This window comes from Rhea americana, unplaced genomic scaffold (genome assembly GCF_003343005.1).
Source record: "Rhea americana isolate MKP2758 unplaced genomic scaffold, rheAme1 scaffold_319, whole genome shotgun sequence".
NCBI lineage: Eukaryota > Metazoa > Chordata > Aves > Rheiformes > Rheidae > Rhea > Rhea americana.
In genome coordinates, this window is record NW_028186445.1 from 547582 (window position 1) to 566369 (window position 18788).

At 45.0% G+C, this 18788-nt stretch overlaps 2 protein-coding genes across 2 annotated transcripts; both read left to right on the forward strand.

Annotated features, from left to right (window-relative positions):
• Positions 1-1994: 1994 nt before the first annotated feature.
• Positions 1995-5739, forward strand: LOC146592805 (keratin, type I cytoskeletal 19-like). Its single transcript, XM_085310423.1, has 7 exons — positions 1995-2525; positions 2912-2994; positions 3359-3515; positions 3609-3770; positions 4117-4242; positions 4444-4670; positions 5652-5739. The coding sequence occupies exons 1-7, from the start codon at positions 1995-1997 to the stop codon at positions 5737-5739; spliced, it is 1374 nt and encodes a 457-aa protein (XP_085166549.1).
• An 8246-nt stretch (positions 5740-13985) lies between these two features.
• LOC146592806 (keratin, type I cytoskeletal 42-like) lies at positions 13986-18268 on the forward strand. Its single transcript, XM_085310405.1, has 8 exons — positions 13986-14174; positions 15159-15241; positions 15383-15539; positions 15818-15979; positions 16419-16544; positions 16702-16928; positions 17254-17399; positions 18223-18268. Exons 1-8 carry the CDS (start codon positions 14001-14003, stop codon positions 18246-18248), a joined length of 1101 nt encoding a protein of 366 aa, XP_085166531.1. The 5' UTR covers positions 13986-14000; the 3' UTR covers positions 18249-18268.
• The last annotated feature ends 520 nt before the right edge of the window (positions 18269-18788 follow it).

Sequence of the window (18788 nt, forward strand, 5' to 3'; positions counted from 1 at the left end):
TGGAAAGCACCTTCCATTATGCATGAAGATAACATCATTAACAGACATCCTCATAAAAAAAAGAAAATCGCTTTTAATAAAATAAACACTGTAATTGCTGGTATGTCCCTACACATGCTCTGAACCAGCATCTGGTATAAAAGTAAGAGCTAGTTTTCATAAATATTTCAAATTTTGGAAATAAAAGAACCTCATGAAGAACATACCCAGTAAAATGATGACAGAAATCACTATTCTCCTTATAAAAGCTTTACACAATCTTTTTCCACAATGACTACAGAGACTTATAGCAAGATCTCAAGTTCAAAAAGGAAGGCGCAAACCTTAAATTGAAAAGAATCGTTTCATTAACATTTTAATTTTACGTATTGGAAAGTGAAAGATTGTATAAATCTCCGTTAAATGCAAACTCATCATTATTTTTACAACTCTGATGAAAAAACAGAAAGATTCTGACCAGTTCTGCTCCTGATTTCACTGCTGCTCCATCAGTGAGCACCGCGGCAGGAGTGCCCGAGTCTGACCACGCCACAGCCTCCACTCAGGATCTCACCGCCAATGACGCACGCCACGGCACCACGGCATAGGCGGCACCTGCTAATTATGGATGTAACGAAGGATGGACACAGACACAATCCACACCACATTTAAGGTGTTATGGACTTGCAGTGTCAAGACAAAATCAAAACTAATGAACTTATTCAAATGGCATAAGTAATATTTCTGAAACAGGTTGCACTTGACACATCCCTTATGTGATGTGTCCAGGTGACCTGAATGCCAAAGACAACGCTAAACAATAAATGGGTAAAAGTCAGCCAAAATTAGCATGGCTGTATTAATAATAAAATGAAAGATTCATATGACAAAACATTTTAATTATTTCCCTTCTTCCTCAATTCAGCATTCCAAGTCTAAAAGGTAGGTTTAATATATTTTTAATGACATTTTCTAGTCTTTTTTCTAATTATAACACATTTCTCCTAGCTTATATTTGGAGAACTTTCATAATGCAAACTGGATCTGGGTCAAATCTGTAAAGAATCAAGCTGGTTCTGAAATTCTCCATGTTACACTTTTAGAAATTTTATGAGACATCTTATGCATCTGCCCTCTCTTGGCAGTGAATTTTCATAACTAACTGCAACACCTGATACTCAGGAAACACCCTTTTCTCTTTTATTTTGGATAAAAATTTGAATGTTTTGTCTATTCTTGAAAGCAGCAGAAGAAATATAATGGAATATTTCTCCCCAAAGGGGGCATTTGGATGCGTGCAAGAGAAAGAGGAGTAACAAAAAGATCTCTTGTAAACTCAAGTGCAAGTTACTTTCGTATGTTCTCCAAGGGAAGAGCATGTCAAGGACTAACAACCCAGACCCTGACTGGTGCTCACTCAACTGACCACCACCCAAAAAGAGCTGATCCTCACTACTACACACTTACAGTTTCACAGCACAGTCCAGAGTCCGCTCGCCTCAGCAGCACAACGGCTCTGGGCATCCTACCACCTGGTCACAGCTGGACCAAACAAGCTTTGTCAGACAGGGCTGTAGACAGCTTTCCTACAGCTTTCACTTTCTGCGTAGACTTGCCCACATCAGGGTTGGATAATTATTATGATGTTTCATTCTCCAGGCACTCTCAGGTACCATCTTTTTTGTGTCACTGTTGTTTGGTTGTCATCACAAGTCAAACCCGGTGATTCAGGAAGTAACATTTTTGATGTAGTTTTGAAACATGCTTCTGTTAACTAAAGCATCTGTTGTGGGATTTCTGGAGACAAATACCTTTGGGGAAATATTTCAGGCTTGGAAAAAAACAGAACTAGTCAAGTCACAAGGAGGAAGAACAAGCAGCCTCGTTGCAGTGGTGGCATCCACTACGAAGGGTATAAATAGAGAACCGTGAGGACGGAGTGATCACAGTCTGATCCCACACCAATCTGTGCAGCTTGCTCTGGGCTCTGTGCTGGCTCCTCCGTTGCTCTCACTATGAGCTGTGGCATCAGGCAGGTCACTACTACCTGTTCCCAAGGCAGAAGTAGTGCTGGTAGCTCTGCTGCCAGTAGCGGAAGAAGGGGCTCCTCTGCTTCCTCTGCAAGACAGACTGCCTATGACTCAGGTAGCACAGCTGGCAATTCTTCTGGTGGCAGTTTAAGCGAGGGATTAACAGGAAAACTGAATGTTGGCAGTGGTACAGGTGGAAGCTTTGGAGCTATCCAACAGGCTTGTTCTACCACTGGATTCAGCGGTGGAAACATTTACGCTCGAGGCCTTGGTGGTGGATTCAGCAGAGCTAGTGCTGGTTGTGCGGAGGGGATCTTATTTGCGAACAATGAAAAGGCGACTATGCAGAACCTTAACGATCGCTTGGCCTCCTACCTGGACAAGGTGCGACTCCTGGAGGGAGAAAACGCTGATCTTGAGCGCAAAATCAGGGAGTGGTATGCTAAAGCAGGCCCCAGCTGTGAACCACAGGACTACAGCTGTTTTCATAAAGAAATTGATGATCTTCAAACCAAGGTAAATAGTTATTTTTCARGTAAATGCTACTATTTCTTTGGGTGTCCCTTTGATGTGTGGATAGACCAAATTCAAACGGCAGAGGCAATACCTAGGTCTGTGGAGGTGCACGTGAAGCAATGGTTTATATGAAACTCCGAYAATTTGCAAGAGGAGCACTGTGCACTTCCAGGGAACTGAAGCTGCAGCACAGCCTGCTTAAACAAGCTAGCATGTAGATCTCCCCAGAGAATTGCCACTGGTTTTAACAGATTAATAATCCCAATTCATGCAATCATTGTAAAATAACTGGGCTGCTTTATCCGAGGCAGATGTTTTCTCCAAGGCCTTTCTGCAGTTGGAGGAAGCTGCATGCCCAAATGTCTGTTCTGCATTTTCTTTTCCAGATCCTGTGYGCAGTTATGGAAACCAACAAAATTATTCTGAATATCTATAACAACAGGATGACTGCGGATGACTTCAGAGTGAAGTGAGTAGAGCCCTGTGCTGGCCTGAGCTGTTCACACTGCCCAAGAAGGGCAGAGATGTTGGTGGAGAAATCCTAACAGTGTCGGGGGCAATAAAGAAGCTACCTGAGATGCCCTATTAAAATGCGTTACTATGTCAAGGCATGGATATCATTAACAGTGTTCATCACATAGCATGCCTGAAGTGAAAGTACTTGGGCCTAATGTTTTTCCACAAGCTTAACTCACAGGTAAAGTGCGCAAAGCTGGTCTGWGTTGGGCAAGCATTCATCCAATCTGAAATACCTGTTCAGAAATGCAGCTGGGCAGCAGCAAGGGACACAGTGTGCCGACATGCTGACTTTGCTTTCTTGTCTGTGGCTTAAGGTATGAGACTGAATGCAGTCTCCAGCAAAATGTGGGTGCAGATATCTGTAACTTACGCCTCGACCGGGATCAGCTGGCCAGCTGCAAGACTGATCTGCAGTTACAGTTTGAGGCTTTGACCGAAGAGATGTGTTGTCTCAAGACAAACCATGAGGAGGTGAGACTCCCCTTACTCTTAAARAAGTAAGAAAAAAGAAGGAAAGTGCCCCCAAGTGTGTCTAGCATTGACATGGCAGCTGTATTTCTGCAGGAAATGAGCTGTCTAAGGAAACAAGCAACTGGCAATGTGAGTGTGGAGGTCAACGCCTGTCCCAGCCCAGACCTCAGGAAGATCCTGGAGGAGATGAGGTGCCAGTATGAAACCCTGATGGAGCGGAACCGCAAAGAGAGCGAGAGGTGGTACACCTGCAAGGTAGTAGAGACGGGCATAGCTGYACCCTGGTCTGCCTGCTGGGGGAAAGGGAAACATGAGAGAGGTTAAGAACACATACTGTAGATGTTTTAATATCAGCAGTTCCATTGAGGATGTGCTCAGCATCTAACCATACTGTCCAAGTACTGTGCTCTTCTGCTCGTGGCAGAATGGCCACAGCATGGTGTTACGGAGTCATAACAGAATAAATGGTGGGGCTTCGGATTTGGGGATACTCCGCGCACTGCAGTGCATGCAGAAGTGGCATAGTGAAGAGCTCTGGAGGAGAGAGCAGCCAGATGTTGCGGCGAGGTGAGGTGAGGAGTGTTCTTCTATAACTTCTCAGGTAGAGGAGGTGAACCTGGAGGACMTCACAAGCAGCCAGGAGATAGAGGCAAGCAACAAACAGATCACTGAACTGAGACGTCAGCTGCAAGCCTTGGAAATCAATGTACAAGCCCAGCTCAGCGTGGTAGGCGATGCCATGGACATTCATATGTCAAACTCCCCAACCCCGTTCAGAAAGCTGCATGATTGGGGTCATACAGCTGAGACACACTGAAAGAGCACATTTTAGTATGATTTCTCTGCTAAAAAGTCCCAGYTTCCTGTGACCAGATGGGCTAAGCTGACAAGTATACCCAAGGTGCCTTTTTCTTGTTTCCATTCTCAGAAAGAAAATCTGGAATCCTCTTTGGCAGAAACCGAATGTCACTACAACAAATACCTTGCTGAGCTACAGAGCCAGATCTCCTGCGTGGAGCAGCGGCTGGCTGAAATACGAGCAGAAATGGAGTGCCAGAACCAAGAATACAAGACCCTACTGGATGCCAAGTGCCATTTGGAGCAGGAGATTCAGACCTACCGCTGCCTGCTGGAGGGCGGACGGCAGGATACTGTGTATGTAGGCTACAGACAAACCCGGGCACAGTAAAATCTCCCTACTTGGACTTATAGAGATATGAAAATCTGTCATGTAAGGGGTAGAAATAGCACTGTGCTAAGGAACCAGCACTGACCTGTTACTAGACGGGGCTCATTAGTAGATCATGAGGTATTTGGAAATTTGGCTTCGACAAGCATCTAGGATGCAAGCCAATGATCATTCCTTCTTTGGGCAGCAAAGACAGACAGAAGTGTCCCTCAAAGCCTGTCTTCTGCGCTGTGCAGCATCTCAGATCATTAAAGGGTGCTTTTCACTATGAGCTGGGCAAGGTCTTTTATGAAAAGTGGCATTTAAGTAAGATTTATTGCTTTTGCCAYTGCTAGGCAGGATTAGGGACTGGCAGTTAAATTAACTGAAACAATAAATTATCTAAACATTTTCAGTCTTACACAACAATTTTAATTAAAGTTTTGGGAAATTTAATTTGTATGCAAAGCAGTTGGCTCTTCCTATTAACTGAGATTTTGAAACAGTGAGGCCGGCTGTTCATCTCATAAATGGCTCCGTACACATAAAACCAGCCTGAGCACCCACCTGCTCCAACAGTCTGGAAAAAAAAGGTATTTTAACGGCAGTACCCAAGGGTGGGCTCTCATGGGCTCGCCAGTCCTAAATTAGCAATGTGCAAAATCAGTTCCTGTTCTAAAATGCTGGTTGCAATGGGTGAGATGACAGTGTCAGAGCTGCTCTCAGAGCCTCAGCAGTCCAGAGGGTGTTGAGACGCAAGGGCAGTAGCTGTCAGGTAGACAAGCAGGAGGGAGGATGCCCTAACTGTTGCTTTTAAGGACCCTCCTAGTTCAAAGGGGGAAAGGGAACCTTGACTGTGCCTTACCCCCCTACAAGGCCAGTAGCAGCTGAAGATCTCCAGGCCATGGGGCAGTTCCCTGGGGTGATTGACGGGCAATTTGGTCAGCAGAGCTGTCTCCCTTCCACAGAGGGCCAGGGGGAAGAGGAGCTCCTGCAACACCAGCTGCGAGGAGTGGTGGGCTTAAAGCCAGCCTGTGTCAGCCGTGCTTGTCCTGAGCCTGTCTGCTCYGGGTGAGGACGTACAAGGTGAGGTGTCCTCTACAGTAAGCATGACCATGAGTTGCTTCTTTGGTCCTGCTATTTACTCGGGGAAGAGGAGCATGAGAGATGTCCAAGCTCTTCTGGCATGGTAAAGAGGGGTTGGAAACGGTTTCTTTTCCCTGGACAGAATCAGTGCAGGGAGTCAGACATGCAGGATGGCAGCTGTGGTTGCTGGTGGTAGAACACAGGCATTAACTGGGCTACAGTAGACAGCAGTGGGGAGGGATGCACCTGTGGGACATCTACAAACTTAYACACAGAAAAGATTTTTGATACTGGGGGATTACCAGTAACAAATATGTTTAAATTAGCCCTTCAGCACAACACAAAAATGAAGGACTGCTGGGGGAATCGAGCAAGGGGGAACTCAGGAGAAAGATAAAGGAGTACCTGGAGCAAAGCCCTGAGAAGGCAACGCTTCCTACTCTCCCGCTGCAGGTTACTGCAGACAAGAGCTTCCCTGCCAGTCCCACTGCAGTTCCTCTAAGGAGGTGGCCTGAAGAACAAACCCTTTGGAAAAAGCAAGGCAAAAATAACCTGGCAGTCCTCAGTTCTGATATGGCACCAGTTGGAAGGGACTTTTGCAGCAAGGCTGCCGTCCTGCCTGCCACTCGCCTGCTGCCTGCATGCTGTTTTCATCCAGCCACTCGGCCTTACTTGGGCTAATCTGCACTGTGGTCAGTCATCTAACAACTACCAAAGCTCGTCTCTAATAAAKCTTGTGCCTGAGAAATGATTTCTACAAGTAAATTATTATACCAGTATTAAAAAATTGTCACACAGTTACATTTATCATACAATTTTGGCTAGAAATTCACTTTAGGTCAGAGCTTCCAAAAAGTAATTCTTACAAAGAAAAAAAAATACATTGTGCAATGTTCCCATCCGCCACACTGTTCCCACTGACATCAGTGGCTGCAGGAAGGTGAAGACTGGGAAAAGCTGATACCGTGGAAAGGTACATTTGCTACCAGAGAAGGAAGCATAAACTAAGACATGAAGTAGAAGGTCATGAGGAAAGAGATATCCAAGGAGCTTGGAGAGAGCTCAGGGAGGGAGCTTCAAGGCAGTCTGACTTTCACTGGAAGAGACTTCTGACGGAAAATTGAGTTTTCATTAAAGTAGGTGTGTGCATAATATAATATAATACAATAGAACACAACACAATAAAATCAAGAATAACAAGTTTTCCCAAATAATACTGAAGCACAATTTTGAAAACCAGCCCCCGCTGGCCTTGACACACCCTTCTGGTGGAGAAAAATAATTCCCAGAGAAAATGCTAAATAAAGAACATCTAAATGGATTAAAAAAAAAAAAAAGGTAAGCTGGAATAACCAGCTGGCAATATGTGGGAAGATAAAAGGCTGAGAYAAATTAGTATGTGTGAGAGAATTTTTTAAAAATAAGATATAATAGACAGCCAAAAGAAAGGTAGTGGTATTTTAGCACCGTGGAGAAAGGAATCGCAAACACGTTCAGGAGCACAACCGCATTTTGCTGCCTGTTCAAGCAAAGCATCAAGAACCAGCTCCTCTCCCCGCACTAGCAGCAGTATCCTTCCTCTTCCAAATGCACCAGACAGGCTGTGAACGATGCTGATGATCTTTGCTCCTCATTATGGGGTTCAATTAGCCTTTTTCTATTAGAAAATATTTGACGGGGTTTGATGACTGACCTTTTACACAGGTTTACAGGTGCTTCCAGCACGAAGGCTTCAGGGGAAAACGAGTCTTATTTAGTGCCCATTTCTAAAGAAAGAAGCAGCTCAGAAACTTCTGGAAAGACAAGCAGCTATTTCTGGAAGAAGTTAATTCCTGGTAACATTATTTCAATCTGTTGAATGTCTAGAGTCTGCTCAAGTCACCACCATTCTCCAAAAAGAGCCTCCCGGCCAAGCTCCCTTTCTTTCCTACCTCTGTACAGCGGCACACGGAGAGCGCGTGCAGGCGCGAGGAAGGGCGCGTGTGTGGTCACACGTGCCTTGCAGTTTACAAGCATTTAAGGCCTAACAGGATTTCCAGCAGAAACAGCTGCTACGCACTGACGTGAAAGAACTTTCCATTTTCATGCGCCTGACCACCCGCCCTGCAAGTTATCAAACTCTGGAAACCTACAGCAGGATTATTGGGAATAGCAGAAATACACGGTCTTCCTGCTTTAAGCTCCTTGAAATAAGGATGCGCACGTTATGCAGATACAAAGTGATACAAGAAGGACTCCTATCCCCTCTGCATCTTCTTGGTGCAAGACATCGTGGCACAAGGCACAAGTCTGACTGCACAGAGTTATTCTGTTGGTAAAAATTAGTCAAGATAGGACTGTTTGTAACCAGCCCTTTTTCTTGCKCTGCATCTTCGCTCTGTACCCAGTCTGCTCACACGTGTTGTCTCTCGTGCCCTAAGCTTTCAGTCCCCRGTTGGACGTTGTGTCTATGCAGCTCACTGCACCGGCACACAGAGCCGAGGGCTAAGCAACCCGAGGGCTCAGGCTGCCCTTTGGGAGATGGCCTCTCCCCAGGTCTGTGTCCCCGTAAGAGAAAGTTCCTAACCCTGCGGGGTAACTGCTGCAACGAGCTTTTGGACAAGGCTTTACGCTTAATACTCGCTCTACTGAGTTCTGTATTTCCTGCTTCTGCAACACCAATTATACAGAACATTTTAACATAATTTAAGCTGTTTCAGTTTTACACAGCACCTCTGAGGTCACTGTATTAAATAACAGGCGGAAATAAAAAGATACCTTCACTGCGCAATGAGTTTAAAATCTGGACAATGATGGGAAATGATGGCTGTGGACCAGTATAGGAAGAGGAGGTGAAGAGAAGTTGAATGAAATGCAGAAGATGCAGCGCAGGGGATGACAGGGCAAGAAGTGACCTGGGACACCGAGTGCATGCTCCTGCAGGCAAACTTCAACCATCTTCCAAACATGCAGTCACTCATGTTAGCACACTGGCAGTACAGCTTGTATTTTCTCTTTATTTAATGTGCAAATCTTGTAAAGCAAGAGCGAATGAGTCTCTCTCAAAGAGAGACAGAAATTTAGGCTTAAATTGTAAGATTAGGAGAGGATTTTAAGGACAAAAAGAGAGGAAGTGGGTGCCCYGGAGAGCAGAGGTGGCTTCAAGTGTACGTGGAAGCATGAGAAAAGCATCGAAGGTTGAGCAGGAACATTAGATTAACACTCAGATCGGTGAGCAGAAGCTGTCAGCATCAGGAGCAGCAGCTGGAGATGAACTGTACTGTGCCTGCTCCGGCAGACACCGTCTCTGTCTTACAGGGAGAAGATGACGTGAAACACTATATCCTCAGAAAAAATCCCCGGGGAGTGGATGTATCAGAGGTTTAAGACATCAGTGAAGAAACAGAAACCAACTAATCTTGCAAACTGCTAACGCTGGAAATCAGCCAGGAATTAAGAACTGCACTGAACAAGCAATTATACACGATTACAAGCACTATGCATTTTTAATACTAGGATATATTTTGCTGTATTGTATAAACTATAATTTTTATATTAAAGTCTATTTTATAAAGCTCACAGGTACAGTCTCACTCACACCCAGAGTAACTATCTGTGAGGATTGTTTTTGTTTATTGGCTTGTGTAATATTTATAAAGAATTGTGTACAAGTAAATTACTACTATAATCAAGCAGTGTATTTCTCAGCCCAGTATGCTGTAAAATATCGTATAAACTGTCTTTATCAACCACATATTGAGAGTGTATGGAAGATGTGGAAGTTTTAGTACAGGTATTAAATACAAAGAAGAGAGAACTCTGGAGAGGCTCTAGCTGGGATATACCTTTGGCTACTTGTCCCTATTGGACCACGGGGTAGTAYCTGAGCTCAGGAAGCACCTAAAATACTCCAGTTCTGCGTGTCAGGTTGTGTGTCGACCCCATGGCTCTGCCAGCAAGGACCACAGCTAGAACCTTGTCTGTCCTCCAGCCTGAGCTGCACACAGYTCTCCAAGTTAGAGTGAAATTGCTGCAGTTTCGTTCTCCCATCAGTATTCCCATCTGCCCTCTCGTACAAACTCTCCTGTACTCTTCTTTGCCATGGTAATCAGTAGTGCTTCCAGAGATGCAATGCTGGGGAGTCTGGCTGCACTGTCATCATCTGGCAGGTGCTGGAGGAAACTAAAGCCCTTCACAAAATGAATCAAGGAAGATGTGAGCTGCAGCAGGAGGAAATCTGCTTCTGTCCATCTCCATGTTCTGCTGAACTTCTGCCACATCACTAGCAGATGTTCAGAGGTAGGCTGAAGATGAGAMCAGTCAGCAAAAAAGAAACTGAAATAGAACAATCGCCTTCGTCTCAGAGGCGTATTTAAGAGCTAGGATCATGCTGTTTCCAAACTCACTGTGATAATTGTTTCACTTGCCTTACAGAAATTTTGCTAAATGTGGTAGTATAAACCAATGAGTCATTAGCCAGAAAAAAGTCACGGTCTGCATTTGAAAAATGGGAGCATGAGGCCTAGAGCCAGCTCAGTATCACATCAAAGTAGCGTAAGTGATGCCTAATGGCTATTATGCAAATTATTACTGGTAATTACAAGTGACAAGATAATATCATATTCCAGTGTGTGGTTGCACAAACATCACTGAAGCAATGCTTATGAAAGCAAAGTTCCGTCAAATTAGACACACCCTTCTTGTAGTTGACACAAGAAAACATTATCTTGTCAACTTTGATAAGCAGAACAAGCGGAACACCGAAGGGACAGGCTGACACCCTGCAAAAGGGCTGTACGTTGCGGCAGTCACAGCTCCCACAGGAGCACGCACCACTGCCCACACCAGCACCTGAAAATGTAACATCTTCTTGCTTCCTCCTGAGCTGCCCTTCACTGCCTGGCAGTATTCACCTGTATTTAACTCTTCATCCACTTTCAGAGCTCCCGCCTCTCTGCCACAACGCCCACAAAACTCAACGATGTTTGCACCAGCGCTGCACTGAGACCACTGCTAATCACGCTGGCTAATAGCATCTCACTGTTTCCTTTACTTCCATCTCTCCAAAACCATTTGTGGCCTCCTGTCTTACATTTAGATTATAAAACCTTTAGGAACATTTTTATGTCTTGGGCTTATTCAGTCCTTATCTGTGCAATGTTCTGCCCCAAGACTACCCCCTAGGCTACAGCAATACAGGCAATAACAAAAGTGGTGGTAAGGTTTTCAGTTCAGTGGGGAAAAATAGCTGGTACTGATGGGTGTTTCAGAAGACGACGGTGGCTCACAACTAGAGGAAGCGGTGCCGTAGAGCCGGCAAAMAGCAAGGCACGTTTCCGCCTGCTCCGTGGCAAGATCTCGGCATGCAGCCCTGACGCCGCTGTAAGGGGCAGCACGATCCTGCGCTGCGTGGAGGGAAAGCACCGCACGGCTGCGCCGGCCGCCTGCCTGCCAGCAAGCACAACAGCCAGCCTCCACGGCAAATAACCAAGCTGGTTTTAAAATATAGCTCGGTTGGTCAGGGATAGGTGTTCGGATGAGTTTGCCTGTACCAGTCCCATGCTCCACGTCCCAGTGAAATAGGCAGGAGCACAGCAAAACTCCAAAGAGTGTCCARTATCAATACAACATCCCAAATCTGAGTACTTTGGAAGAGCCTTAGGACTGTTTCTACTCTTCACTGGTRACATGGGATTTGTAGCCTGTAGACCTTTGAGCGAGAACATACTTAACAGGTTAATCAACGTTTTTGATCAAGGTTTTGTGGAGCAAGGCCGATCCCCTCCTCCCACTAGGTAACTGCTAAAAGTAGTAGGTACTTCTTTTGTACCTACTTCTTGACTACCATAGAGAAATGGGTTTCTTCAGTGTCTTTCCCTAAGCCTAAGACTTGGAAAGCGAAGGAGAGGCAGCCTCAACACAAAGCACTGCTTTCTGTAGATTGCTGTTAGCTAATTTCTTCTGAAAACCTACACAGCAGAAGCAAAGCTCCAAGCAAGCCAGACRTTATATTAATTTCTGTTGGCTCTCACAGCCACACCCCGTCTCCAATTATATTCCTCAAAATGAATGATGAAAGCCAGATTTACTCTCTRTTCTCGTTTTTGCTCATGATTTTAACTATGGTGAGTCCACGCTGGGTGGGGGGGAGCAAGGGGGATGTGTCTCTAGGGGGATGATAGACTTGTTTTTCAGGTGCTGCCATCTTAGTCAGCAGTCTGAGCTCTGACACAGGCTCCAGCTGTGTCCTTCAGCAARTTATTTCACTGCACCATATGAATAACGAATATTCTAGGATGCTGCCAGTCTTGTGTATGCATCTTTTTATCATTTCTGATATATAAAAAAAAATTAGCTCACTGGAAACAAGAGAGTCCTACCTTATGCTGGTGAGAAGGTGATCAAATTTATGTATGCTTGGGGACACTCTACTATAAAGGTGACAGATGCCACCTAACTGCATACATCTTCTCTGCCCTTCTCCCCTGAGCTGATAGCCGCCCTCAGGGCTCCCGGACAGCTGTTGCACTCACCACAAAAAACTTCTCCTGCAGCTTTATATTTGGACATATTGGAGTTAAAGGTTACTTGTGAGCAAGAGTTGCTTGGAAATTCCATCCTGGAGGGAACACAAGCCTTTGGTCCCTGGAAAGCACAACATCCTTTCATTATGGTTGTCTTCTGGAGAAAGATACTTCCACTGGCTAAGCCACTTCCCTGAATTCTCTTCTGGGTRTTGCTTGCCTGGCTCTGGAGGTTGTGCTCCTATGACTAGCCAGACTGTACTAATACCTGGTATTACTCTGACAATCTCAGTTMAGAAATGTGGAAAGCCTTTCTCCTTTTTATCTTGTGCTCTCCAAAATCTTAGACATTACTAATGGCAGAGWCCAGCTGGATCATATCACAGTCCATCCAGGGAACTGTCTATATTGCCCAAGGACAGTCCCTTTCCCATCACCTCTTTCTTATCTATGATCACCACAAACTGAAGCAGGAAGGAAAGCAATTACATTRACTGAAAAATAATTTTAGAGACCTACTTAACAAACTTCAGTTTCCATCAAGTCCATGTGACATCTAGACACAGGAATAAACAAGACTTTTGGTGTTTAGCAGGCTTGCTCTTCGCAGACTGTGAGCAAAGCGACTTTTTGTAGATGCATGACCAGAGAACTACAAGCCACAAATGGGGAACYAGACCCACTGGGGAATTACCTCAGTGATTTAAGACATCTCATAGTAAAGCGTGCATTAGACCTACCATCTGTAACTGGGCCAAGTGACAGACAATGTCCATACCACAGTATCCCTGGTCTTCTCACTACTACGGTCACTATTATTCATGCTTTTCAGAAGTAAGACTTTATATTAATTTCCCATTTTTTCTATATACTTTATCACAGCGTGTGATAGAAAAATGTTTATTGGACTAAGAATTAAATAAATACAAATTAATAAAAGATAAAAGGCACTTTGATGTTATAAATACCAATGTTTCTTCTTTGTGCATAATCTAGGGCAACTTTCTTTCTTGACTTGTTGTAAAGTTTGCATCATACAAAAAGCTGGTGACTCATAAAACATTATTTTATTTTTTGGAATAAGCTGCTGACATGTAAAGTATCTTCCTTGTGAACCGGGATTTCTAGAGGGAAACTGCCTATGGGTTATTTATTCTTGGCATAAACAACAAGACTAGCCAGCCCCATGGGAAGAAGAAACACCCTATACACACCACCCCCTCTGGAAGGTATAAATAGAGATCTGTGGCAACAAACAACCTGCAGTCTGATTCAGTATCAAGCTGTGCATCTTGCTTTGGGCTTTGGGTTGGAGCTGCAGCTATCCTCAAAATGAGTTGTAGTATTAAGCAGACAACTGGCTCTCTCAGGGGCAGAACCAGTGGTGGCAGCTGCGTTATTACTAGTGGGGGTGGTGGAGGAGCACGGATCTCCTCAGTCTCTTCTGGAAGATACACAACCTGTGGGATAGGTGGTAGCAGAGGGTTTTCTGGTAGGAGYTACTGTGGTGGTGTAAATTATGGAGGAGGATTGAGCACTGGTAGCTTGGTTGGTGGAAACTATGGAGGTGGCTTAGGAGCTGGCRTCCTTGGAGGATGTTCTGGCATTGGATTCAGCGGTGGCAGCGTCCGCTTTGGCGGTGGCATTGGCATTGGTCTCGGTGGCGGGGTAGCTGGAGGTGGTTTTTCTGCTGATGGCATTCTTCTTTCTGGTGATGAAAAAGTGACCATGCAGAACCTTAACGATCGCCTGGCTTCTTACCTGGACAAGGTAAGGTGCCTGGAACAAGAAAATGCTGACCTGGAGTGCAGAATCAGGGAGTGGTATGCCAAGCAGGGCCCTTTTTGTGAGCCCCGGGACTACAGCTGCTATTATAAAGAAATAGAAGATCTTCAAAACCAGGTAATGTCATTTCTCTGCTGTTTTCTTCCACAGTKTTGTTTCACACCTTAGTGCAGTTATCACAAGTGCCATTTCATTGCTGTAAAATGCTTTTTGTATGCACACATTAAGACAACTGCCTAAGGAAAGCCCTAGAGCTCACTGTGAGTGTTTGGACTGTTTCCATGGCTTTCATTCATCAGATTTATCTGAGGGGGAAAATGTTATGTGCACAGAGTACATCTGGACTGGCTCAGTAGTCTTTCTGAATTAGGCTTGTGCCAATACGTTTAGATAGATACACGCCAAGAAAGCAACTAAAAGAGATATAAATAATGAATCACAATCATTTGCCTATATTTATAGTATTCTGCCATTAGTCTTGCAGAATTCTGTTATTTCCTTTTTTTTTTCTTTTTTACAACTTTGCTCTTTCATACAGAATTAGAAACTATTGGTCATCTAAATAAAAATAAAAGAAAAGAGAGCATTGTCCTAATGCACATTGCATATGGATTTTAAAACCAAAACATTTTTAAAACATTTTTTTCCAAACTGTGTTAGGGAAATAATCTAGGATGTTAAWGCATTGGAAAAGAATGAAGTGAAAAGAATCCAATAAACAAAGGGATGGAATAAGACAGATATGTAATGAAGTCTTGAAACACAAAGCTTTTAAATCTCTATCTAGGAATGTAAGATTTACATTTAAAGTGTTAGGTAGCTCATGGCAGGCACTGACAATACTGATTACACTTCTCTAGGTGTCTGCATTTGAACCATGTATTCTAGCATTTTAATGTGCTCCACGGTACTTCACTGAACACTTGCCCCGTGACTGCCRTGTCCCTGAACTCCCCAGAGCCTACGAACCAATATCCAAAAAATAAARAAAGAGAGAAAAAGAAGGGGGGGGGGCTAGGATCTGTAACACTGGCCAACCCTTACCCTGGGAGCCTGAGGATACGGGGAAGAGACTTATTCCTTAAGCCCATTCTTTTCCAGATTGTCTGCGCAACCATAGACAACAACAAGATCATCCTGAACATTGATAACAGCAGGATGACAGCCGACGACTTCCGAGTGAAGTGAGTACTGCTTTCCTGAGCATCTTGTGAGGCTGGTTAGGAAAATAGAGTAAGCAAGACTGAATCAGGTTGATGGTCACATCAAAAAAGAGTAAAATAGTGGGGTCAAACACTGACCACTCTTTCTTGCCCCTGCCTTAGGTACGAGACGGAGCTGGCCCTTCGCCAGAGCGTGGAGGCGGATATTAACGGCTTGCGCCAGGTCCTGGATCAGCTGACTCTCTGCAGGTCTGACCTGGAGGCACAGCTGGAGTCCCTGCGTGAGGAGCTGTGCTGCCTCAAGAAGAACCATGAGGAGGTAGGCTCCCACCCCGTCATGTAAAAAGTGTTGTTATAAAGTCACTCAGTATCCAGGATTCTCCCTCTTTGTGGACCCTCACCCTGGACTGCTGGCTTTGCAGGGTTTTCCAGCCCCAAGTGGTTGATGGAGATGGTACATGTGGAATAGGAGCTCTGAATAAGAGGGTCTCTGCTGGGGGCTATGCTCTTCCTTACAGGGAACTAGGATCCCTCCGTTGTTTTCTTTTTTTTTTTTTCCTTTTTTAAAAAAAGACATGATTTGGGTTGTGTTTCCAGGAAATGAGCTGTCTAAGGAAACAAGCGACTGGCGATGTGAGTGTGGAGGTCAACGCCTGTCCAGGCCCAGACCTCAGAAAGATCCTGGAGGAGATGAGGTGCCAGTATGAAACACTAATTGAACGCAACCGCAAAGAAGTTGAGGATTGGTACGAGTGCAAGGTGAGTGGAATTTACTCAACTTTGACTTTCCCAGGTAACAGAAAGGCAATTGCTCTGCATGGCTTTATTTTAAGTTAAAACCACACAAAATACTGTAGTCATGTTTAGCCTTGATTTAGATTGACCAAACAACAGAGGAGATACTGCTACTCTCAAAGTGCTGCATCGCTTTCGTGGAGGAACAGGGACTGCTGCACACTAGTGAGACKTGAGGCTGGACCTCTTTGAATAGCAGATTAGGAGTGAAAAGAATTTGACTGCAGCACTGCTAGAAGAGCAGGAGGAATTGCAAGCAGGATTTATGTTCCATTAAGCTGAGTTCACCCAAACTCTTCTCATTTCATGTTTTTTGCTAGCTACTCTGCTATTTCCTTAATACTCGATCTGGCGTACATTAGGGCATTCCCTCAAGTCTTTATTCTGGATTGGTGATTTTCAGATTGAGGAGGTGAACCGGGAGGTCATTACAAGCGGCCAGGAGGTAGAGACGTGCAACAACCAGGTCACCGAGCTGAGACGCCAACTGCAAGCCCTGGAAATCGACCTGCAGGCGCAGCTCAGCCAGGTAGGTGGTGAGCTCACGTAGAGCCCAGATGCCTTACAGCTTTGCTTTGGGTAAATCCAATCTCACTGTCCATTTTAGAGAGCTGACATAAGGATTTGTTGGTAAATGCAATGCTTATCATGCCTGTGTCTGTAATTGTGCTGCATTCTTTTCTCAGCGGGACAACCTGGAAGCATCTCTGGCTGAGACAGARTGTCGCTACAACAACCACCTTGCTGAGCTCCAGAACCAGATTACATGCGTGGAGCAGCAACTGGCTGATCTGCGTGCAGAAATGGAGTGCCAGAATCAAGAGTACAAGATCCTCCTGGATGTCAAATGCCGCCTGGAGCAGGAGATCCATACATACCGCTGCCTGCTGGAGGGCGGACAGCAAGACCTGATGTAAGTAGACTTTAGACGCACCAACAGATACAATAAAATACTTGTGTTCTAGGTATTTTAACATACCRGTAAAGTGAGTAGTACGTGTAGGCACTGCATTGCTTTTTTGCCCTTACTGAACTATTTGGGCTGCCTGGTAACCGACGGTGACAGCCTCCTTCCCCACCCTGTGCTACGCCTTGCTCCAGGCAGAGCTCACTGCAAGATTCTGTCCATTTTATGCCCAAGAGGAAAACAGACTGAGAGCAGCAGTGACAAAGAACAAACATAGTTCTAACTTATCTGTGATCKCCTTCACTAAAATGTTATTATTTTGTCTCCTTAGTCAGCAAGGAGGAATTGGTCAGTCTTCAGGTCTAGGAGGAGGTGTTGCAAGAACAGGTGGAATAGGAGGAGGAAGCATCATTAGAACAAGCCACACTTACACTTCATCTTCCCAGATGCCATCTTGCGCAGCTGCAGAGATACAAGGTAAGAACTGCAACCCTGATTTCCAGAATCTTCTCTTTCTAGTGCAACAAGGACAAGCAGCAACATGGATCTTTCCTACGCTCCTTCTTTAAGGAGCTTGCAGGTGCTATTTGAAAGTTTTATTGAGGTTACTGGGAAATACATGATGGGAGGCCACACACAGGAGTGCCACCGTGAGTGCCTTCAGGAAGCGGGCAGTAGCTGTAACTGCTATGAAGCATGAGAGCTGCAAGAAAGGGAGGAAGGGGAAGAGGGATAAGAAAGGAAAAGGACAGAGAGAGTCAGCAGGCAGGCAAGCCACAGAGAGAGAGCAAGGAGAAAGGAGTGACATGAAACGTGGGGCAGAGGAAAGAGCAGTAGAAGGGAGAGTGCCCTGAAATCACAGAAAAAGAAGCAGCAATAAAGAGRGCACTGACAGAAAAAGTGCTAGGACTATTTCAGGGGGAAGCTTCCAGTCTAACAGAAACAGAAATGAATAAATGCGGAGGCAGCTGGTCCAGCAGAACGAGTGTGGGCAGGGGCACCGTTCTCAGCCGCTCAGGCAAGGGCGCTGGACGCTGCTCTCCTGTCCGCACTGCTCCTGGTACAATGCTGCAGCTTGCAGCACTTGGCAGCGTCATGCAGAAGGGCAGAGCTTGCTCAAACCAGCTACAAACCTCATCTGTCAGACTGGCAGGGGATAGCGAGGCCTTCCCAAGAAGGCCAGGATTTATTCAAATCCTATCTGATCTGGCTTGTGAAATGATCACATGAATAGAATGATAGGGCAGGAAAGAATCTATTTTTGCTCTAAAAAAATTAATATTTCCTTTGATCTCTCCAGTGCCTTGCAGAAGGATTTGTGACTAAGCAGAGAAATGAGAATGTCCTACAAAAGATCCCTGAAACAGAGTAAAGGATAAAGAGAGAAAATATTTTCTGTACGCCGCTGCCAAGAGCAAGGAGCATGCCTATTACTCAGCGATGCTAAGCAATGTCTCAGAGGGATAAGCAGAGCATTCGGCTACCGTCTGCTTTGTTTTGCTACTTGCTTTTTCCAGTCTGTRTTGCTGCCTATGCCCAATCGCCATGATTACTACTTGAGTTAAACAGTACTATGATCATTAATGTACCCACTGGTGAAAAATGTTTCTAATAAAACTTTGCTTCTGCCTGGTGCAATCAAGAAATCTGTGTCTGGAAACTGATTCCCTTTAGCAAACCCAGGGCTGATCCAGGTGCAAACCACATCCTCAGCCAAGCCTGCTAAGGCTCTGCAATGGCCCCACAAGGAAAAGGTAGAAACCCCATCACAAGGGTCACTTAGACTGGTCAAGAGCACAGTGAATCGAGAATAAAGCTGCTGTGCCAGCAGGAGCCAGGCAACGGCCTTGCTAACCTGGCAAGTCT